At 42.1% G+C, this 14024-nt stretch overlaps 1 protein-coding gene across 3 annotated transcripts in view; it reads right to left on the reverse strand.

Moving 5' to 3' along the window:
* Positions 1 to 487: 487 nt before the first annotated feature.
* crb1 (crumbs cell polarity complex component 1) overlaps positions 488 to 14024 on the reverse strand; it is a 30412-nt gene continuing 16875 nt past the window's right edge. For 2 of the 3 annotated variants that reach the window (XM_084723794.1, XM_084723795.1), the window contains 5 exons: positions 12390 to 13350; positions 10863 to 10907; positions 9848 to 9970; positions 8668 to 8794; positions 488 to 1011 (listed from right to left, as the gene is read on the reverse strand). In XM_084723794.1, coding sequence (XP_084579920.1) covers positions 793 to 1011; positions 8668 to 8794; positions 9848 to 9970; positions 10863 to 10907; positions 12390 to 13350 — 1475 coding nt within the window. In that variant the 3' untranslated portion in view covers positions 488 to 792. Of the gene's footprint in view, positions 1012 to 1113; positions 1389 to 8667; positions 8795 to 9847; positions 9971 to 10862; positions 10908 to 12389; positions 13351 to 14024 lie in introns of those variants that run through there. The other variant, XM_084723796.1, reaches the window with a different exon arrangement.

A 14024-nucleotide genomic window follows, 5' to 3' on the forward strand; every position in this document is an offset into this window, starting at 1 on the left:
TAATATGAGCTCATTAGTTTGGTAGTTAGTTGCTAACATGTTACAGGAAAAGGAGAAAGTTGTCAAAGGTACCAGGGTTGCTCAGCTGGTATTGGAGCACAGAGAAAAAGGGGGAGGGGCTTAGGAAATAGAAGCTCAAGATACAAAATACAAGATCAATTCATTTATCATTATATGACTGGGTTGTAAAGTATAGGGAGGTTCACTGTTGCATTTTTGTTACCTTAGAATTTTAAACTGGATCCCAGTCTTTACAGGATTTATTAAGATCCTCTGAATATGCACAGAGTTGTTTCTCCTGTTGGCCCCGCCCATGAGTTCTCACTCCGCTCACAGACTTTACATGGTGATGACATCACAGATTTTTAAATCGCTTTTCTTAGCACAAAAACTGCATAGAAAGAATCATAACTGAACTTGTTTGCAGCAACAGTTTTACAGATGTCTTTTTTTTTATAATGGTGGCTTTTGGAGAAAATGTTTTTTGGTAATTTTTTGCTGCTACCAGCAAACAGAAACACCCTGTCAATTTTAGCTATGTTTCTATAGAGGCACAGGACAGAAAAACAAAACACTGGCTTTAGATACAGCCTTTCACATTTTTCACGAGTTTTGCAGCCCCCGTAGGTTTTCCTACATGCTTGGAAGGGGAGGGTGAGGCAAAGGTCACTAAATCGTACACACTGGTCCACATTATCTATCTGTTATCAGGTGCATTTCGAGCGTTAGCTCCGTCATCGCTACAATAACCACATTATCACCCTGCATGTAAAAACAGTCCCCGCCTGCGTCTCATATGAGTCTCTCCATCGGCGGCGGCTGGGTGATGCTCCACATCTCCACCCGTGATCCCTCCTTCTCCTGCCTGCTGGGGCTGTAGGTGCCGTGGGTGGCGCGGCGATTCAGCGCCACCACCAGGCCGACGGAGGTGAGGATGAGAACCAGCAGCAGGATGACAGACACCAGACTGATGGACAGCAAGAGATCAGAGGTCAAACCCTTAGAGGTCAACTGGGGAGAAGGAGGGACAGAGAGAGAATCAAGAAATGATGCTTACTGGGGATTTTAAACATGTTTTGGTTTACAGACGCTCACACACAGGAAACAATGTTTATTTCTGTCTTTCACACACTTCTCACTGCTTTACACTACACCAGGCGCTCCACACGCGCTGCCAAAGTGCTGATGGATGTGTTTCCCAGCTCAGCAGGTGGGTTGCGACCACCAGGAGCCTCGAGTTGCTGCGGACTGAAACCTCCCTCCGTCTGCCGCCTCTCTCGCAGTTTGGCTACGGCCAGCGCCAGCCCCAGCATCACCACTATCGCCAAGCCAACCAGACACGGTGCCAGCACGGCAGCCACCCGCGAGCTGTATGGAGCACGCTCCGTCTGTGGAGGATCACACACACAAACACACACACACACACACGGGCAAGATGCTGCCTGATGATCCCATTAGCACATACACAGCAAACACCACCAGAAACACACCACAAATAGCCACAACACACACACACACACACACACTGTAAAAATAAACTATTTGTTTTAACTTCAGAAGGTTAGTGTCCAGGTTTCCTTAAATTTTAAGCTGACTGAATTTGAAAAGACAAGTTGAAGTCATTTTGTAATGATTCAAAACTTCTTTAGTCAAATAAACTTGACATTAATTCAGTTGTTTGAAGAGAAACAGCAAGTTTCCATCATGTATGTTTCCTTCAAACTATTAACAAGAAGAGTTTGAGGAGAGTTTAAACTCTCACACAATGCCTGCTGGGAAGTCTGCTAATGTACTGATCATGTTCCTTTAGAAACTTGATTTAATGAGTTGATTGTATTCAACAATAAAGACTGCCCACTTGCCAGGGGCAAATAAAATGCCATGTTGGACCAGTAAATCTAGGAACTCAGTTGGGAAACTGGGCAAGTGGTAAAAAAGAATTAAACTAATAAATGATTTTGAATATTGATTGGTGATTTTTCATACAAAAAGGCAGAAAATGCTGTTTTTCTTAATTGTGGTAATTTGACACTTTTCTCACTTTATTATCTTATTAAACTGAATATCTTTGGGTTTTGACTCAAAAAACAAGACATTTAAAAACATCATGTTGGACTTGGATTTGGTCTTTGTTGTTATTTGATAACCACTAAAAAAATAAAACAAATTTGTACGGGCCAAGTAAAAATCAACTTTGGGCAAGTAGATTTCTGAACATTAGGGTTGAGCCCCGTACAGTGCATTAATTCTAGAGCTGCAACAATAACTTGATAATGAATTGATTATGAAACATAATGTTAAATAATTAATTAGAAAATATGAATATTTTCAAGTTTCTTCACTCCTCTTTGACAGTAAACTGAATATCTTTAGGCTGTGAGCAAAACAAGATATTTCAGGATGTCATCTTGGGCTTATGTGACTGACATTTTTCACCACTTTGTGACATTTTGTAGCCCAAACAACTTATTGATTAATCGAGAAAATAATCAGCAGATTAATTGACAATGAAAATAATCGTTAGTTGCAGCACAATTCATTCAACTCATCATTTCAGATTAAATGAACTCATCTTTTTAAGTTCTGAAGTGAAGTGTTCTGAAAATAAACAAGAGATATTTTAAATTTATTTAACTCAAATAAACAAAACTTGTATATTTATATTAAGTTAATGAGAAAAGACGAATTGATTCTGCTAAATTCCTGTATTTTATGTCCCTTTTTTATTAAGTGCATGATTATTTTCTAGCAGGAAGAAAAGCTGCTTTTCCTGCAGCGTCTGACGGTGTTTTAATGACTCGTGAAACCTGCTAAGATTCATTTTTGACTTACAGCCCTGTGGCCCTTTGATCATCTCACACCAAACACACACACACAAGCAGCTTCCCTACCAACCAGAAACCACAACAATCACCTGCATGCAAACACACAGATTTCCTGACAAACCCAGTGAATCAAGGTGAATCAAAGCTTCCAGTGCAGCAGGTGAGTGATTGTTAACATTCATTAACCAACAGATGATGCACTTACATCAGTAGTTCTGGTTGGTGTGATAGCCGTGACACTCTGAGCGGCTGCTACAACAACACAACAGCTGTAAGTATCACTCCATTACACCGACACCATCCTCATAACTAAAGCCTCTTCTTACTCAACTTGTCAGGTTGCACAAGACCATGAAAAAAAATCTCAGAAGTCAGCAAACTTTACACCGAGCAATCAACATGGAAACATAACTCTAATAAAAATACAACCATCCATATCCTGAGGCAAAAAATAACTTATGCACTCATGCTCGACGCTGCAGACATCACACTTTCTTTCCCTCGCTACAGGTTCTTTGTTGACTCCTGGAAAGTGCTTACCTGTCACTGCAGCACAGTTGGCTGTCATAGTGAGTGTGACACAAGCGAGCCGGAGCAGCCTGCAGCCAGGACCCGCCATCAGTCACCGGCTGCCACACACACAGACACCGAGATGTCTAACTAACCAGTCTCTAAGGTACACGGCAAGGCCACCCCGAAGCCTCGGCAGAGCAGCTACACACAGAGACAGTGGCAATGCTTCCCTGCTGTCAGCACTATCAACCTGCTCTGTGTGTGTGTGTGTGTGTGTGTGTGTGTGTATATATATATACGTGTGTGTCTGCCAGATAAGCTGCCCTCATACGTTTCTGTGAAGCAGACCAAACTTCTGTGAATGCCACCAGCTCTCTGCTGAAACTGCACTTCAGCACCAGATGCTGTTTTTTCGCTGGCGAAGCACATTTCTCCCTCTCTGCTCCTCTCGCTCTCAGAGGATGGCCACATCAGTGCCGACACTGAAAAACTGCCTCCCATTTCCTCCCCCTCCTTCCTCACCATTAGGCCTACCTGTACTTCCAAAGGACATGCACACACACACACACACACACACACACACACACACACACACACACACACACACACACACACACACACACACACACAGGCTTGAAAAATACAAGATGGAAGCAAGGAGGCAGGTGTATGACAGAGGAGTGCAACTGCATATTGACTACTTGGCCAAAAGTATGTGGACATCTGAACCTGTCAAAGACATTACACCTGGTAAAAAAGACAGAAGAAATGGCTTCCTGTGACAAGTTCTTGTAAATAGAAAGTATCCTGGATGGAAACATCACAACCTGGCATGGGATGCGCACGGCTCAGGACCGGATAGCAGGGAGGTGAGTTTCCTGCGCAGAGCTCAGAGGATACTGAAAGACAACATCCACCCCAGCCACAGCCTGTTTACCATGCTGCCATCTGGCAAGAGATACAGAAGTATCCACTGTCCTTCCACCAGATTACAGAGCTGTGAGACTGTAATTCATTTTCAGCACGCCACTGTGTAAAATAGTTTGTTTTATTTGAATTTTGATGACTTCCCATGCTATATTCTTCCTGTAAGGCTGCAGGGAGACCCTCTTTATCTACTGGCTACATTGGAAACACTGAAACATGACCGTTGACCCCCAGAGACAAAATCCAGGAGCAGCATCATCATCCCCAGCTTTGAGAAGAGCAAAATTCAGCACTTGCCTTCAGATAAGAGGTGTTTCTGCTTCAGAACTTGTTAAGATAAATTCTTTCTTGCAAATCTTTGTATGCCCAGTGTATAACTGGTGGGGCGACCTCGTAGTCTAAAGCAGTGAAAGATTTATTTATTTTTTTACCTTTCCCCATAAAAGCATCAGACTCAGAAATTCATTTCTTTTACAAATGTTTTTTGTGTGTTGTAATCTTTCCTCCTGCTGGTCATTAAAAAGTCCTGTCCTAATGTGCTTGCAGTGTAAGTGAAGGAGCACAAACTCTGCAACTCTGGTCTCATGCAAAAATGTATTTAAAGCTAACAAGACTTCAGCCATTCAAGTCAAACAAATCAAGATGATATATTCCAAAGTTACTCATTTTTGTATTAATTCTTTTTTTAGAATCTCACAAAAGCATCAGATAAACTTAGAATGATATTTTGCACACAAGACTATAGATTTTGACCCTCATTACCTCATTGAAAGTGAATTAAGACGAGATCATTTAATGGCCAATATGAGCAGAAGAAATAATTACAGCAAGCATAACCTGCTTCAGTGTTCATTTAAACACCTGACTGTTGTTTTAAGATAGACTTGATAAGACTTTGCTTTTGAGCACAGAGGCAGTGTTGTCATGCCCTTCACCTCTGCAGTGTCCACTCTGTGTGTGTGTTTGCAGTGTCCACTCTCTCTCTCTCTCTCTCTGTGTGTGTGTCTGTGATTGTCTGAGTGGAGACAGGTGTGGCAGAGCTGGAGCAGAGCCTCACCAGCTGTAGTCCATCCTGCAATTAAGACTCAGCTTTGCCAGCTCCTAGTGCCCGGTCAGTTAGTCTGTGTTTCAAGTCATTCTTCAATGTTTTTGCTCACTGCTCGTTTCTTTCACCTCTCCCTGTTTCTCCTTTTCCTGCAGTCTCTGGTACCTGTCTTCAGCTCTTCGTCCTGCTCCTTTGCCTCGGTTCTCCGCTCTGCTCAGCTGCTCCCTGGCTTCTAGTCTGGACCTGCACGGCCCTGCTGTCTGTACTCAACAAAAGTATGAACGCAACATTTTTTTTCTTTGCTCCCGTTGTTGTGATGAAAGTAAAACTGGTCTCAATAAAAGGACACTCTAAAATGTGCAGCTCAAGGTTGAGAAAAGAGAAGCCAGGAGAAGCCAATCAGAGGCAGAGCATGTCATGACTTTACCCTCCTGGGAAAAACAAATTGGTATCTGTAGCTTTATGTGAAATATCCATAGTTCAGTGCCTAATAAATAAAAAGATAAAACTGCACATTTTAGGCTTTAGCAGCCCAAGGCACAACTGTGCAATAATCCTGCTGTTTAATCAGCCACACCTGTCAGGTGGATGGAAAGCTTGTGAACACAATTTTGAGAGAAATAAACCTTAAGTTTGTACATAAGTCCTATTTTCTTTAACTTCAACTCAGAAGTTGGAGCATTTATTGTTATTTTGTGCTTATTCTTCGAGTGAAGGGCTCACTGCACGGGTAAAACAGTCAGTCTAAAAAATCAAAAACGCAAGTTTCCTTCAAAAACAATCAAAGACACACTGTAAAGTGTGTACCAAATTTAAATAACTTTATTTTACATGGCAAAAAGTCTTAAAAATGACCAATGTGTTGCAGCCAGCACAAGTTTTTGTCAGGGTCGGTCAGTGGTAACTTTATGTGAATGACTGAAAGACCAAGCAGTGCTTATACTCTATTGTCTCCAATTATTATTGTTTATTGTATTTCTATTGTTGTTGAGTATATTTTCTGGTCTCTATGCTCAGCTGAACCTGCCATCAGCCCGGTTCCCCACAGTCCCAGGAATCCCACCAGTTCAGCTCACATTCACTGTTTCAGTCAAACTCCAGTCTCCTAGCTTTCCTTTGTCTCATAGTCGGGTTAAAAAGCTAAGCCTTAACAAATGTCATGTTAAACCAGGAAAGAACCATCCATAAACATTAAAAAATACCCTCCATCCAATAGAACAAAAAAATATACAGACTGAGGTGTTCAAATACTGTAACTGTAGCTCTGTGCCTTCACTCTGTATGTTTGTGACTGTATGTCTATAAACTTGAGCTATTCTGGGAACTACTCACGCTATATCTCATTAAGAGAGATTAAGTTTCTATGTTTGTTGTCACGGTAGCCACCTGACTCAGGCATGTCTGCTCCTTTACTCACAGACACACACGGATCAGTTAGGAAATCAGTGAAAGGATTTAGACTGCAGTTAACGTCAACTGACTGTTTGTCTGAAGGAGAAAATGGAGGAAAGGAATCGGAAAGGAAACCAAATAGGTGGTGACGGGAGAGAAAGGTTAGTCAGGAAAGATGAAAAGAGGACAGAAGACAGACAAAAGCTGATATGATTCTTTTTTTTATTTGAGAAGAATAAAGACGGAAATTGGATTTAAACCATGACAAGACAAGAGGACAGAATGTGAAGAAGAAAAGACAGATAAACAAGACATTATGGTCATACATGGATCATCCAGCATGGCGTCAGCACAACAAGACTAAAAGACAGACAAAAACCATGAGGGACAGACGAGTGCAAAGATTCAGAGAGTCATGAAATGTTGACCACAACAGCGTGGTGGATGTTGATAGGAACCGTTCAAGCAGAGCTGCAGAGAATTTAGGCTTAAAAATATCATTCGCCTCACTCAGGAAGGTTTAGAGACAGAAACTTGTTCTTTGGTACAAAACAGCACACAGCAGTCAGTCAGTCAGTCAGTCAGTCAGTCAGCACAGTGCTCTGAATGCACTTCGAGAACAAAGCGAGACATCTTGTCGTCTTCCAGCCCCTCTAGGCGCCTTTCTAACTACAACGCTGTTTTTGATAGTTCACACATTCATCTGTATGGAGCTCCCCAAATCCAGTTCAGACGAGACTGACAGGATATCTTCAATGAGAGACATTATAAATAACATATATTTTATAATGATCCTCACTGCATCAAAAAATGCTTCAGACTATCGTCCCCTTTAGACCACAGGAACTGTCCTACGCAGGTTTGTGCTGAAATGATTATTTAACTAATCCAAAACTTACAATTAATAATAAAAGATTTCTGATAATATTTTTAAGTTTTGGGCTACTGGTAGGTCCAAACCATTGAGATAAATAAAGATGAGGACATGATGTAGATTGAAGTGAATCAGAAAGGAGTCTCGGTGCAACTAAAGCTTTTATTAAGAACAATTATGATCCCACCTGCTTTTAGGATAGTTTGGTTTAACAGGCGCCAACCTGAAAGCCCTCAGCAGCAGAGGGTATTTTAACGTCACATAAACTGTGACCTTTCATCATCGTCTCCCTGAATTATAGTGAGTTCTGTGCCCCTGGAGCGCAGGACCTTGATAACGCAGCTCCAACACGTATCACTACTGCGTTGACTCTGGCTCCAAGTGACATCACCGCCACAAGACGACAGCGGCCATATTCCAGGATATACTGGCTTGAGACATATCGTCCGTCTTTATATACAGTCAGTGATCAAAATAAGCCACTTTGGGCCCTGAGAACTTCTCATGGGCATTTAGCAACATGTCACATTTTATTAGATTAAAAAAATTAGTCAAATAATCAACAGATTAGATTTGATAAAAATGATCCTCAGTTGCAGCCCTAAGGTGAATTTTGTTTGTTTGTTTTATGAGAGATTATTGCATCAGTGATCTGTAGCTACTGAAATAAGTACATGAAACCGAGTGAAATAAATAACTATACTGAATAAGGTGCATCTGATTTTCAGAGTCTCATTTAAGGCACAGAAACAGCTCTGTGGTTCCGTTAACCCGACGTCAAACTAGAGAAAACTCAAACGTGTGCCCTGAAAACCCGCTGATCCCCTGTGCTTCGTACGGGAAACCACCAGTCAATCATCTATACCCCTGCACTGTCAAACTCCCCTCTGCACCCGCTTTCTCAAACAGTCCTGAAGACAAGTGCAGACACACACACACACCTCCATGCACACACACAGACACACACACTCTCAGTCGTTGCCTCCCCAGTCTATTTCTGGCTCATCGTCCAGCCTGAGGATGAGGTAGGACAGCAGCTGGAACAGGTTCTGCCACAGCAGCACGGCCACGTAAAAGTAAATGTCGCTTACGTCCGTCTGGCACAGGTCTCCGGCGTAGCTCATGTCACACACGCAGATGAATTTGTTGATGAGGTTGCGGCAGTAGCCTCCGTTCTGACAGGGATTGGACTTGCACTCGTCGACCTCCTGCTCACACCTGCAGACACACAACCTCAGCTCAGTCAGAGACGCTTTTGTCAGGGAGGTGACTACTCACATCAAATAGTTCTACAGTTCTGGCAAAGAAGGAAAAGGTTCTGCTCTTTGAAGGAGTTCTCAAAGAATGTTCCCTTAAGGCAAAAATATTGTTTTTTCATGCACTCGTCAATTTTCCTTCCAAACATGTCTTCTTTCAGACCAGTAGAAGGAAAACATCCAAAACACACACATTAAATATTATACACAAATACCTATTTGATTCTGTAGATTTCTCCTAAATTTACCAGAAGTTAGCGTTAGATAGAGCCTGATTTGCATATGTATAAATTTAAACAAAAACAAGAACTTCAGAAAACTTGAAATATAAAAAATGTCTTAATGTAAATAATGGTGAAAATGTATTTTTATGACTGTTGACAGCATTTTCTGATTTCTAGAATGATAAAAGGAAATTCTCTCTGTAAAAACTTTTGATTCTAATATACCAAAAAATTACACAAAATTTTTTTTTGTTTTTTTTTTACCTTTATACAATATTCACATTTCTGTTCTGGAAATTTTATGCAAATCATCAATTATTTTATTCCATCATATCTCATTTGCACAATTTCAACATTAATAACATTCAATAAAAATTGTAACACAAAAAAATAATTGTCTTAATGGAAGTGGGGAGGTTTCATGAGCATTATCATTTAGTATTTAGTTTTGCCCTATTCTCCTTAAAGGTATCATTTGCAACATTTTCCTAAAGAAAATAATGCATAGAGTCATAAGTAATAATCTCTTGCGATGATGACTTATGACCCACTAGAAGTGGATGTTGGTGGCTGTTTGTAGCTGCAGAGATCCTGCCCTCTGCCTGCATTTTCTCATTTTTTCTTATTTATTGTTTTGCTGTGCTTGGGATGTTTCACCCGCCAAAAACGTTATATAGCTGGATAATGATGAATGAATGTCAGTGACTGTGAAGCATCAATAATTCAGCTGATGCCAATCAACTGAGGAAACAGCTTTTATTTAATAACACCGATGTCTTTTTCTTTCCTACCGGTGTCCGATGAAGCCGGGTGGACAGTCACAGGACAGCTCTCGGTCAGTGCAGTTGCCTCCATTGAAGCAGGTGTAGTTTCTGTTGTCATCGCCGCACACAGACACCGGCAGCTTAGGCCGTCTGGAAGAAGACAGTCAGGCATGTAAAGTGTTAAATGCATGTGTTACTTCTGTTTTACAAAATGGACCAGTGTGTAAAATTTAGTCACATCTAGCAGTGAGATTTCAGATTGCAACCAACTTGTCTCACTCTACAGCGGCCGTGAAACATGCAAAGAACGTGAAAAGCCAAATCTAGAGCCAGTGTTTCCTTTGTTTACTTATGAGTATTATACTCCATTTCTGCCAAATTCTGCCAATAAATCTGCATAAATCTTACACACTGGACCTTTAAAGCTGTGGTATCAGAGGTACTGAGGTGATCAGCAGGCCATGTGCAGCAGAGTTTGACGTCTTTACGTCTGCCGGAAGCAGAAGAATCAGCCAGGCAGGAGCTGCATTGTTCAGCTTCCTGCAGCTCCCCACGGGGGGCACAAAGAAGCTTAGGAGGGGAACAGGATAATAAGATTAAAGACCTCTGGCAACTATTTACCAGCAGGATGTCAAATCACATGTACAGGAATGAAAAAGCCAACCATTTCTCTTTGGCCTCTCTAACCTTGTATTTGCCTGAAGCTCAGCAGCTCTGTTCCAAAATGTTTTGTATCTGTTGGCAACTTGAATTTTATCCCTCAATGGTTACAAAATACAGGCTGTTTTATTTTGGAAAGTGTGCCATTTTGGGTCGGTGAAGTTTTAATTTGGATGCCAGGAATCATTTTGAACTACAGCTGTCACTCATTTTAAGACAAACAATGTCACAGGGAGCGTTAATATTAGCTTTGCTTGGCATTTTGTTGCACGCAGTTGAACAAAAAACCAGGAGACATCGTACATGACATTTGAGAGACGAATATCTAACAGGAAACAAATAGCGCACACCTGAGAAATAGAGGGAAAAAAAAGCAACTTACACATTTCTGACAACAATGTACCACGGAATTTCTTCAATGCGCTCACTGGAGAGGAACAGAAGGAAATACGGGGAAAGGGGGTAGAAAGAGACACAAACAGGAGACACAAACAAAAAAAGAAGTCATTTTGATGAAAACTTTGCAGCGTCGATGTTCCCAGTAAAGGGAGATATGCAGCTTGTCTGGTGTCTTGCTTAGCGAGACACTTGCAAAGGTTTTCCTTGTGCAAAAGAAGAGGCAAAATGCAAGAGGCTGTGTGTTTACAGGATAAATGGTTGGAGGCGTTCCCCTGCTGGTTCTCTGAGGCAAACGGTAGATGACAGGGGAAAGAAACTGGCGCTGAACCAGAGAGCCTTGTGTAGTGAGACACCACAGCAGACTGAGGCCTTTTCTGGCTGACACTAGAATAGAAATGCAGCATCTGAGACGCTCGCTGCAGGCGTGGTTGAAATGCTGAACAGAGGCAGAGATGTGGAGACATTTACAGTGAAGGGTTTTTGTTTGTGTTGTTTGCACGGTCCCTTGTTTCTGCAATTTGGAGCATTTATTTGTTTACTTTGGGTTTAGTAACTAACTAAGCAGTCAAAACTGCTCACAGGAGAGCAAAGTCATCTTCAGAGCATGAAATATTTATACTGAGATTGATTGACACGGAGCAACTGACACTACTTTTCTCATCTTGCAGAGCTGAACAACTTTCTGGCTGTTAGTTTTTCTCATTGAAACATACTGAAACATGTTAACCTGAAAAAGAAAAAACAAAGTAAAACAATGCTAAGCTTGTGTCAAAGCAATAAAAGACAAACCACGTGGAATAAACAAGTTAGCTAATGCTACCATTAATGACCGTTAGCTACATTAAACTAACACTAGCATTAGCTAGTTGGTAAGTAAGCTACTTCTACTGATAGAAAACTGGATGTTAAGCCAGCTTAACAGTTATCTGAAAATTAGGACAATTTATTTAAGATTTGAGGAAGATGGGATGCTTGTGAAATACTCTTTTCCTGTCATAAGTTATGATAGGAACTGTTCTTAGGAACTGTAATGGCTTTTTTTCTAACCCCAATTGCCAAAGTTACCAAACCGTTAGGATAGGATCTGCAAGTTAATAAGTTTCTATGTCAGACGCTGCAGGAATGAGTCCTAAAACCCAGAAATGAGAGAGCATATAAGCACTTATGGTTCCACTGTTGTGAAGTCAAAGAGTATTTTGAATGGGCTTTTTGTTTCTTGCCTGCAAAAAGGTCTGTGGTTCAAGTTTCAAGTTTTGTTCTATGACACAAAATTGATCTGTAAATACTCTACTTCTTATTTTTGATGCTTTTAGGCATCAAAAGAGGCTAAATAAAACTATGGTAGTGGTAGCAAACTTCCAGCTTTGCCAGCAAAATATATCATCACTGCAGCACTTTGTACAGTCCCTCATCTGTATTTTCCACAGGCCCCACTACAAAGAGACTATTCTACTTTATTTCTATTTTATTTTCCTGTTTTTCTGTTTATTCAGCAAACACCTCAACTTACTTGCAGAGGGGTCCAGTGTAGTTCTCGGGGCAGAGGCAGGCGTACCTGTCTGGTCCATGCAGACAGGTGCCTCCATGGGCACACAGGTGGTTTTCACACATATCCACCTCCTCATCGCAGTCCACACCTGCGTAGCCAAACTCACAGGTGCATTCGTAGGTCAGCCCGGTCACGGTGCAGTTGCCATGAACACAGGGGCTGGAGGCGCAGGTGTTCGTGAAGAAGTCACAGCGTCTCCCGACCCAGCCCTCAGCACAGCTGCAGTTGTAGGTGTTGAAGAAGTCGTGACACTCCCCTCCGTTCAGGCAGGGGTTGGGCTCACACACAGGGGCCCCGCTGCAGCCAAGGAGCGGTGGTTGAGGGGATGTGAGGGTGAACTGTTCCTCTTGTAGTCGTGGGAGGTTCACATCAGAAGAGCCGAAGTAAGGCAGGGCGATGCCACCCAGCTCTACTGTGCCCAGGCACCCAGCCAGGGACCACCCAGCATCGGGGGCCAGGCCCCCTAAGAAGATGTCCACTTCCTCCCTGAGGAAGTCCAGGTTTCCTCCTTGGCTCCTGGAGGTGCTGGCTTCCTCTATTTCTTCATCCAGCACCAGAGTCCAGCGGGAGGTTTGTGTCCATGGCGTTGCCATGAACAGGTGGACACTGTGCCACTCGCCATCACTAACGCTTGTCCTGCTGCTCAGACTGACTGTAGACACACCTTGCTCCTCCTCCTCCTCCTCCTCCTCCTCCTCCTCGTCTGTGTCCTCCTCTGTGGTGCTCTGAAGCTCCATGATGAGGAAACCATCCTGCACAGACAGTGTGATGAATGCAGAGCCCTTCTCTGCATGCAGTATAGCTGCGTTACGCTTTCGAGTGCGAAGGTTCAGAGAAAGGTTTGTTAGATTGCGGAATATGTGTCCATTTCCCCGGTAGGACAGGACAGTGCTGTCATTCAGGAAGGTCGCATTGGAGTAGCCTGAGAGATCAGAGAAAATATCTTTTGTATATATTTGCTGACACATTTACACATTCACTTTATCGCAGTATTAGAGATGTGTAGAATTTATCAGCATCCAGTGTGAGACTGCAGGACCTGCACCAAGCCCCCGTCTCCAAAGCTCCTGTGCCCTCTGTAGATACAAACAGCTCATTCTAAGGTAATGAAACATAACAATTCAATGCCATATTCTGCCAACACTGGACCTTTAAAGATTACAGATACAACAGGAATGATTACAGCATACCTGTTTGATAACTCTACAATCCTTCAAGGCAGGGGTGTCAAACAAACAGCCTGCCAAAAGATCCAATCAAGGATCAGTCCAATTCCACTTTTTCCTATGTCTGACAGTGACATAACACTGTCAAGAATAAGCTACTGTTCATGTGGGAGCCACTGGTAGGAAATGTCTTTGTCAAAAAGAGAAAAGTGGACACAGTCTCAGGTTTTCCAAGAAAAATGGACCAGTTCCTGTTTGTTCAAAGAGTTAAATGAGAGGCCAGTGTGCTCGACGTGTTCATAGCACCTTTAAGTCTTCAAGGAATATAATATTGATCATCACTATCAGACTCATCATGGTGAATAATACAAGAACTTATCATACACAATTGACAGAAAAGATGAATAAATTGTTGGCAGGTTTGAGGAAA

This window comes from Lutjanus erythropterus, chromosome 7 (assembly GCF_056507025.1).
Source record: "Lutjanus erythropterus isolate fLutEry1 chromosome 7, fLutEry1.hap2, whole genome shotgun sequence".
NCBI classification, from domain to species: Eukaryota; Metazoa; Chordata; class Actinopteri; order Lutjaniformes; family Lutjanidae; genus Lutjanus; species Lutjanus erythropterus.